Source organism: Glycine soja, chromosome 10, assembly GCF_004193775.1.
Source record: "Glycine soja cultivar W05 chromosome 10, ASM419377v2, whole genome shotgun sequence".
In the NCBI taxonomy this organism is placed as follows: Eukaryota; Viridiplantae; Streptophyta; class Magnoliopsida; order Fabales; family Fabaceae; genus Glycine; species Glycine soja.
The window spans coordinates 321,767-331,745 of NC_041011.1; the positions used below are offsets into that span (position 1 = coordinate 321,767).

Genomic DNA, 9,979 nt, shown 5'->3' on the forward strand with positions numbered 1-9,979 from the left:
TATATCATCATTGGAATTGTATCACCAATATATGTATTATTTTCTATAAAGTCAATCTTGATCCACCATGAAGATTTGCCTTTATTATAAAGCAACCACAAAACCATAAATTTGACGGGTAGTAATGAACAGCAATTAATGAGAGGCGCAAGTGATGGCACGCATGTGAAACTATGACATAACATGGGTGACATGCAGCATCATCATTTATTCATTACATGGATATCTCAACTCATTTTTCATCTTCAGGAATGAACCATAACACTCAAAATTTATGGACATAAAAGAATGAAAACATTATATTTTGCCACTATTTCATCTGTACAAATATATTCACCAACAGAACTGGAGTACTTGACAGCCGCGTTCTGCAATCACACAGCAACGGATCAAGCTGATACTCAGGCTAGTCAAAGTCATCATTTTGGAATGTATTTCTCACCACCCCATTGTCAAGTTTCTGCGACACAATGAATTTTGTAATTTGAAGTCAATGATCCAAGTTAATGTAGAAGTATGTCACACCTAATGCAAAAGAAACTAAAGCAAATCATACCATTAACACAACCATTTCTTCCATCCTTTAATTACTTGTTTTCTTTATAAGTCAAAAAGAATGGCTGGTGCAATTTGGCTAAACTGACAAGTAAGAATTAAGTTGCTTAGGAGTTAAAAGATCAATGTGACATTATGGCATTACACAAATGAAACGTTCTGCGTATCACTTGAAATGGCCAAGAAAGCTTGATCAAGAGACTACAGCATCTCAATTTCCTTTCAAACTCTAAGGAATGGGATGCTGCTGCTCAAGAAGACTTCCAAAAGCCACTACTTAGGTAGAAGGTCAAGTTGTGATAAAAACTGTTTGATGTAGCAAGAAAAGATTTCCTTTGATAATACTGACTTATATGATAATAAATGAATAATCAAGAATGGTTGAACTTAAATTAAGATCCTACTAGCTCTTTTATAAGGAAAAAAAAATCCTAACGTAGTAGTCCTTTATCCATTCCATCATAGTAACAGTAATATAAGCGGCATCAACAACAAACATGTCTACAAGGAAGGATTGAAAAACAAAAAACTAAGAAGGAAGTTGTATAAGTTGAGTACAAGGGACGTGTGATATATAATGGAGGTTCAGATACATACTTTGGTAGGTAGATCAGCAGGAAACAAATGTATAGCTCCTGCATTGAATTCAAATCCACTGAAGATGAAAGAACTTTCGAATTAGTAACATGCACAGAATGAGAAAACCATATTAAAAGGAAATCAACAAAAAAAAAAGTAATAAGATAGATATTAGTTGATAAAATTAATAAACTCCCGTGAGTGTATCTACCTCAGTAACAATCTCATTCAGTTTAGAAGTGGAAACCACATGCATTAAGAACAACAAAGTTCATACTACAAGTGAAAAACAGTTACAAATAGCCACGAAGTAAGTGAATAAATAAGAATCTCTAGAACCATACCATCTGGATAGTACTAGCTGCCAGACATATGGGATAAAAAACTCCTCTGGGTGACTCTCTTGTTCATATGTGAAATGAAGTTGAGTAAACATCTGCCAAACAAGATATAGTCTTGTAGAAGTGAGACAGGTAATCCTCCTAATGTTATTACCTATTGGGTGTAAAGCACGAATAACACAAATTTTCATTTTACCTTCATCCCATCAGCATGCCAAGACCGACAGTTCATAATTATCACTTGGAGCACTAAATTGACAGACCAATCACCATTCATTCTTTGGGCATCCATGCGACTATTAAAAAAATCTAACACCTGCAAAATACCAAATAGACCACATTGCTTGAACACACTCGAAACATAATGTTTTCTATAAAGACAAGGTTCACAAGTGTATCATAGACACCATGAAATGTGCTATTTAAAGTTGCAAGATTTTAAAGGGCAAATGTATATTGTAATATGATTAGAATGAAATACATGAAACATACAGTGTAGATGTTTTCAACAAGCTCATCGAAACGGGGGTGATTCTTGAAAGGCTGAAAGACTTCCTGCTTGTGCATTATTGCATACACCACCTGTCTCAGTCACAAGCAAGACGTTTGATGTAAAAGATCAGAATGCAAATGTAGTTTTTGACTGTTGGGAACCGCATAAAAATAGGTGCGCATATTTTAATTTTCAATTAATCAAGAGGAACATTAAATTGTACCTCAGGATTTTGAGGCAGTACATAAGTCAGAATTGCATTTATAATTTCTAGTACAAGCCTCAAGAAGTCAGTATATATCTGCAACTCTGCTGACTGTATCAAAAGAATATACATTTAGAAAAAGGAATAGTCAGAAGTCTGTAATCAATAGAATCACACAAGCGCAAAACCCTTATCACAAACCATATCTTCTACAAGGCTACTTCTTTCAATTGAGTTGTTTTCTGCAATATTGAGCTTACCATCTCTGAGATCAGCTAATTTGTTATACCTAACCATAATCAACATTAGAATCAACATTATACAAGAAATCACTCATTTCAAGATGTAAATATGAAATGTATAGTTTTTTTTTTTTGGTGAATAATGAATATAGTTTTTTTATGAAAGCCCAGAAAGACTGGCAACATACTTTCGTGATAGCATGTCAAAGAGGCTGACTAGTCTCTGAGATGCATATGCACTCAAACGGTGGACATGAGGTGCCATGTTTGCCAATGTTGCCAGACATGTTGTATGAAGATATACATCCTATCACAATTCAACATAATATCCTATTTTAGCACACCATATAAACATATCAATGGAAACATTAAGTAATTAATACAAACTTGAAGCTTACAAACACAATACTGGAAATTATGCTATCAAGTTCAACAATCAAAATGTAAAATGAATTGAAATATATGCATGTGCTGCTCAGGAACATATCAATCCATAACCTTCTGAAATATAGATTAAATTTTTAAGGCAAGCAATTGTTTATGAGAGGATCAGAGTAAGGACAAAAAGCATGTGCAGTTTAGAATCAGAAGCTGTTAGGAACCCAGATTAGAAATAGAAGAGAAAGATTGTATTTCTTGATTGCAAAGGAAAAAGGAATAGGAGAGATAACTCTCCTTAAAGGGTTTCTCTTTCACACAGGATTTCTCCTTTCACAAAGAGCTAATGCTCAATTTACAAATGATACAGATTAGAATGAATTCCCTCCCTTTGAGTCCTACTATTTATTTATGCCAATAACTCAATATAACTAACTATTATTCTAACTATCGTAACTCCCCCTTCCTTAAAGTCCTAGCAGAAGCCAATCCAATTTTGAGCTTCTTGAGTTCAAGTACCATCAAACTGCGAATGGGACAAAATAATTTGCATAAAAAATAATAAACATTGAAAAAATACAACCCACAGCATCAATCAATTTATATATTCCTTTAATGCACTCATAAGAACAGTCAACACATCTCTCAAAATGTGCCTTTCAAAAAAAAAAAATACATCTCTCATAATGGCCATCTTAATTAGCCAATGTACTAATGATATGAAACTTCTTATCAAATAGTCAGTCAACAGAAAATGGCAGCTTAAATATATGGAGTAGTTAAATTGATGATCCCACTTGCATTAAGATTCATACCCGAAGTTTAGACAAATTATACTGTATAGTTCTGATAAGAATGATGACCATGAGGGAACCAAGAGAAGACTGATAGAGGAGACGTTCTTTGTACCATGGAACAGTTGGCAATATCTGTCCATACATATACTAGATTAGTATTTAGCACAATCATTACAGTTTAAGACTGTCTAATGCCAAAAAAAAGTGTTACCAGCTTATGAATTCCTGCATTGAAAGAAGTATCTTGACTAAGTATGAGAAGTATAATTAACAACATGTAAATTTGATAAGCTGTCATCCTTCGAGCATCATATAATGCTTCTAGAATTGGCATTAACTGTTAATTTCACAAAATAAACAAGGATCAAAACATGATACAATCCTCAGTCATTGTAGATGCACTAGTAAGACCTGTATGATTAAGATATAAGAATGAGTAGTCTGATTTTCAAATCAACCAGTTACATATATTAAATCATAGTCAAGGAATTCCCCTAAAATTTATACATGCATCTTTAACCCATACACATTTATAATAAATTAATTCATTCCATTTTTTCCTTGGGAGGAATTTAAGTTAATTTCCTCATACCAATGTATCCAAATCAGTCCGGACTAAGACATACTCCAGAAAGGTGGAATTCCCTTGCAAAAATGAGTAAAGAAGTAGGACAGCTGTCTCATCAGCTAAGCACCTAGAGAGGGGGAAAAATATAATGTTTAAAATACTATCATATAAATCCAATGAAGTGTGCATTTCTACACACACACACAGAGACACTTGTTATTTAAAAAAAATAAAAATTCAAAATTAGGATACCACATGAATACCCATAACTTCATATGTATATAAAAGTCGAACATGGAAACAAGTCCAAGAATTCTTGCTTGATATACATGCGGTGGGAAGAGAGAGAAAGAGGAAGGACACTTATCAAGTGGGTGAACAGAAAAATATAAGAAACAAACACTCGGACATTATAAGATTCACTCATTCACCTACAACTGATTATTGATACATATTCTGATCATCTCATTTTTTTAAAAACAGAAGTTACCATCTTATCATGATAATATGCAAAACATGTATATTCTATTTTGAATAGCATAACTCAACTATAACCAAAAGTAAGTTTGCTACAGATCCAGTAAGTCAATTGTCAACCACACATACAGGTAGCCTGATACTCACATGCCAAGGGTATCAAACAACGGTGCAAAAGGCAATTTTACATGCTGGTCACTGTGTGCATTACCCTCTTTATCTACACAATCCACTGCATTTAAAGCATTGATTAAAAAACTGTTGGCATTTCCAATCAGTTAAAAGAACACGGATATAAAAGATAAAAGATATATTACATTCACAATCAATTGCACGCTCTAAGGCCCTGCAGTAAGGGTTGTCAGAAAAATATGTATTATCTTTTGGTGAAGAATCTGAAGAGGCAGATACTTGATTCTTTAGGACAGAGTAGCCCTCACTCACAAGACATTTATGATAATGAATGAGAACAAGAAGCACTTGAAGACTGCTATCTGCTATTGGATTTCTTGAACCTTCACTGCTTGAACTGATCAAATAACTGAATGGCAATAACACAATATTTGCTGAATGGAGAAAAGGAAACACCAAAAGATGTAACCATCAGTAAGTCTCTAATTTTGAACAATAAGACACTTATCACAATACTTTATAAATGACAAAGTATGTTTGACCCCAAAAGTTCATAAATAGAATACTATAGTTTGTCACCATACCAGCTGCAGAACCGACTCTCTTTAGCACACTATTCTGACTTCGATCATAAAAGATGGAATAAGATGCTCTATTAAATGGAACACGAGGACGGGTAATGTAATTTAGAAGCAGGTTGCACACAACTGAAGTAACCAGATGGCTATCCTGCAAAAGATTACAATGAACTAACTTGAAATTTGCTCGCTGGAGTACAGCTCAACTAAATAACCGAAGTTCGATGTTTAAGTTTCAACTTCTTACCTGAGCCATCGCTGCATCAAGAAATGGGTTCACATCATTCGGTCCAGGAGATGGCCCACAAAGAAGCTGAGTTGAGATTGCAATAATCATAAAATTAAGCAGCTCCAGATGTAGGAAATATGTGTTGGGGCTATAATAAAACAACATATATCATCAGGGCAAAAAAAGCTTGCAGACAATAACCACGACAATTAACCAGTTTGTTATCCATGATATACCTCACATCTACAGATGCAATAAAGTTGAGCACATTCCGCATGACAAGATTTTCAATGGTCTGATCTGCATTAGAATAGAGCATCTGGATAAATTTTGATAACTAGAAGAGAAAGATTCAGGGGTGGATATCTGAAAATTTACCAACCTCCCATGAAACCAAATAAATAAAGAATTTAATTTAAATGTGTCGATAGTGCAAAGGACTTTTACACTATCATCCAATTAGTAGTTGCCATGTTTAATAACCTTGTCTAATTTTATAATAACTACTTTAAAAGTCATAATTTCTAATTAGTTTTGACAGTATAAAAATTACAGACAGTGCATCAAATTAAACTCAAATAAATAAATAATAAAAGAGCATCCTAAGGTACAGACCAAGAGCAAAGACAACATGCTAAACTCTTACGAGTGCTATGCTACTACATACCTCTCAAAATATTTTTTGGTATTGATTCACTATCATGGAGAGACAGGTATAACTCGACATCACCATCTTGAGCACTTTCAATCAAGTGTTTTAGGAACACTGAAGTCAAGTAAACTGCATTAACAGCCTTTTCATAAACCAGCTGCAGCACACCAGAAGTAGAAATGGACTCCTGCAAGTAGCATGCTAGATGGAACAAAATCTTGGCAAGATGCCTCGTATTACGGTTGTTTTGCACTGCAAAATGAAAACCAATAATAATTAGCAAACAAAACAACACCTATTCACAAACAAGCACATTAAAATAGCAAGATTTTGAATGAGGGAACCAACTTTAGCCTTCTCAATACCATAACTAGCATACAAACTTGTATTCAAGGTTTTCGTGTTGAAATACCAAAAATTGAAAAACAAAAAGGTAATTAATTAGTAAGTACTTCAGGGGAACACACGTAGAACTCAAATTACTTATTAATTCATATGTTAGTGATTCCACACTAACTAGTGATACGGCCAAAATATTGTACAGAAGTAGGAGACCAACCTCGCCTCATGGAGCTAACTTTTGGGATTGAGTTAGGCTCAAATCCAAATTTTAAAATGGAATGAGAGTCTATCGTAGCGGTTATTATTAATGTCCAGTCTAGCAAAATTCACGCTAGTAGTATCAATTCCTCGGCTCGAAGGGGTGTTAGAGATAAGGATAAAATTCTAATATCATAAAAATTTCACTTTTATAGTTCCTCAGTGAAGCTTTCTCTTAAACAAAACAAAAAGAATGATGAGAGAATGAAAGTGTATCATCACAAACCCAATAACTGGCAAGCTTGGTGAAGGCGCTGGGAGGGCAATTCGGCATCGAAAGGAAGCTCGAGAAGCTTCTGCCAGAAGTCAGAGGAGAGAGGGATGGACACGTCGCCGACGAAGCTTCCGACGAGATGCTCCGCCGTGTCCGGCGTTGACAGCGCCGAACCCATTGACTTGTACTGAATCAAAAAAAATGTTTCTTTTTTTTGTGTGTGGCGGTTTCAGGGAAACGGCATTGCGGAATCACGGTGGAATACGAAAAGGGTTGGATTGGGAGATGAAAAGTGAGGTGGGTTTTGAAAATGAGGGGAGTTGATGCAGCACAGACACCACTAGAGGAGGAAGGAGCAATGACTTCAAAACCAAGGTTTTTGTTTCCTTCCCAAACAAACTACTTGTTTATTCAATGTTTTGTATCAAATATTAGTATGTCAGGCTAAGAGACAAAAGATTACTATATTTTTTTTTTATACATATCCAATTTAGTTCTTGAGCTGTGTTTGTGTTTGACATTTAAAAAAAATAGATAATTTAAAAATGAGAAATAAAATATAAATAAAATGATATGTTATATTATTTATTTTAAGTAGAATAGATGAAAAATAAAATAGAAACAATATTAAAAAATTGTTTGTTATAAATAAGACAGGGAGTCGAGTTTTAAATGGAGACAAAAATGTAGATTATTTGCTTTAAAAAAATTGATTTTTTTCATAAATATAACCTGATAATCAAAGAAAATTGATTTTTACTTTAAGATGATTTTTGTGAAGTCAAAATTTACTTTGCGGGTCCATAACTTGAAAAATTAACTCTCTTCTAAATCATTCGTACCAAAACAAGCGACCCTTAATTTTGTCTGCGGTGAATTATTTTTTTCGTCAGAAACAAACACAGCCCGAAATATATACTTGATGTAAATTTAGTTCTTGCATTTTAAATACTTGAATTATCTATATTTTTTACCCCCACATTCAATATTATTTATGTCTTCTTGCTTCAGTCATTTGTTATCCTCCATATAATACCGTAGGAGTTTATATATATAATTTGTATACAAAAATCATATTAAAAATATAGAGGAATTAATTAAGAAAATATACTACCTCCATTCCCAAATAGAAGACTAATTTTTTTAAAAAAAATTAATTGTCTTCTGTTTATTAGATTTTTTTAGACAATTTTTTTATGTTACTTTTGCATTAATTATTATTCACTAATTCTCTTTACAATAAATAATAAAAATTAAAAAAAAATAATTCTCTCTCCCTCTCTATGATGAGAATTGGATAATATAATTAACACATATTAACTAATTAAGTGGAAAGAGTAAGATTATGAGTATCCATGATTTTAAGAATAACTGAAAAAATAATACAAATTATTAAAATTTTTATTGGTATTAACTAAATTAACTAACTTTATTATATTGTGTAAATTAGTTTAAAAAGTGTTATATTTAAAGACGGGTCCATGTAGTATTATTTAAAAATAATGGAATGTAGTTTACTTTTATTTGCATATATAATATTTAGTTTTATATTTCATTATGTTATAATTCCAACCATAAACGGTGATAGTGTTTTTCTTTACGGTGACTAATGGTGATAGTTAAATTAAAAATAAATTTTAAGTGTATAAAATAAATTACAAGTTTTTCGGATGATAAAAAAAATATTAAAAAATAACTAAAATCACATACCAAACATAATCAAGCACTATTACTGATATTGTGTAGGTTTTTTATAAGCAATCAAATTATATAAAATAAAAAGCACAAGCAGTGCCAAATACAAAAAAAAAAAAAGCAAAACATAGTTTCAACCTATTTATACCCCTTACTGGCCTTGCATGAATCACCCCTTACAAGATATTGTGTAGGTTATGCTTGAATAAGTATTGCAAGATATTATTTTTTAAATTTTAATGAATGAGGTTGACTTCATGGCTTGTGGTGATAAGGACTAAGCAGAAGGTTAGGCTATCTATCTTCTTTTTAAACTTTATTTTATCTCCTAGTAAAAAAAAATGAAACTAGGAGTAGTATTTGTAAGTCAAGATTACACGTTATCGAATAATAATTTCTACTATTAATTAGTCTGCTTAAACATGTTAATCGTTCAATATGTCACTTTAATTATGAAAACTTTATCATTAATTGTGTTGGTTCATTATTTTTCTAATTTTTTTAAATTATATATTGAATTTATAACCACCATGATAATCAAATTAGTAACAAAATGATTATTTTCTAGAGTTTTGTGATTAAAAAATGTAATTGAAAAAAAATATAAATTAAAAACTATTAGTTAATTTTTTGGGAGCATTTATTTCACGAATCTTGTAGGATTTTCAAGAATGTTATTCCTAGGAATATTAGAAATGAATGATATCTATGGTTATTTAAAGAAAATTAGGTTTGTTTAACTAATAAAATTGACTGAATTTTTTTTTTATATTCTCTAAAATATTTTAAGAAAATTGGGTTTGTTTTAGGGCATAATTTTGAATTTTTTATTAATTTATTTCATTATATTTTCCTATATAAAAATCATGAAACTCAACTAATATTTAGACCAAAAATGAACATAAACATCATGAAAATTATGCAAAAATTAAGTATCATGAACAATTTTCTGATTGTTTGTGTGACATAGTTTTCATGTATTTCATTCATGTCCATTTTTTATTTGAACACTAATTTTGTTTCATAGTTTTTATGTAAATAAATATAATAAGATAAGTTTCACATCTTAAATTAAGAAAAAAAATAATTCAAAATCGTGTAAAAAAAAGACTTGTGTTACTTAAGAGATCATTTTGTAACTTTTAATAAATAAGAAACCAAATTATAGTCTATAATAAATATAAGAGACCATGAAAATGAAAAGACTTAATTATACATTTTCCTCACATTCTTTCTCAAACTTA

The 9,979-nt window shown here is 31.6% G+C and overlaps 1 protein-coding gene across 5 annotated transcripts; it reads right to left on the bottom strand.

The window, feature by feature from the left end:
• Positions 1-2: 2 nt before the first annotated feature.
• LOC114372560 (dymeclin-like) lies at positions 3-7,462 on the bottom strand. 5 transcript variants are annotated; one of them, XM_028330186.1, is made up of 18 exons: positions 7,053-7,462; positions 6,242-6,478; positions 5,811-5,874; positions 5,593-5,722; positions 5,352-5,496; positions 4,953-5,201; positions 4,783-4,867; positions 4,183-4,285; positions 3,802-3,927; positions 3,609-3,722; positions 2,604-2,722; positions 2,375-2,462; positions 2,192-2,284; positions 1,968-2,057; positions 1,672-1,791; positions 1,479-1,570; positions 1,153-1,190; positions 3-460 (listed from the first exon to the last, which is right to left on the bottom strand). In XM_028330186.1, exons 1-17 carry the CDS (start codon positions 7,216-7,218, stop codon positions 1,166-1,168), a joined length of 2,046 nt encoding a protein of 681 aa, XP_028185987.1. In that variant the 5' UTR covers positions 7,219-7,462; the 3' UTR covers positions 3-460; positions 1,153-1,165. The 5 variants fall into 5 exon arrangements, with proteins under 5 accessions (XP_028185987.1, XP_028185986.1, XP_028185988.1 ...); XM_028330185.1 differs by having other exon boundaries at positions 1,153-1,210; positions 7,053-7,461; XM_028330187.1 differs by lacking the exon at positions 3,802-3,927 and having other exon boundaries at positions 1,153-1,210; positions 7,053-7,461.
• Positions 7,463-9,979: the final 2,517 nt, after the last annotated feature.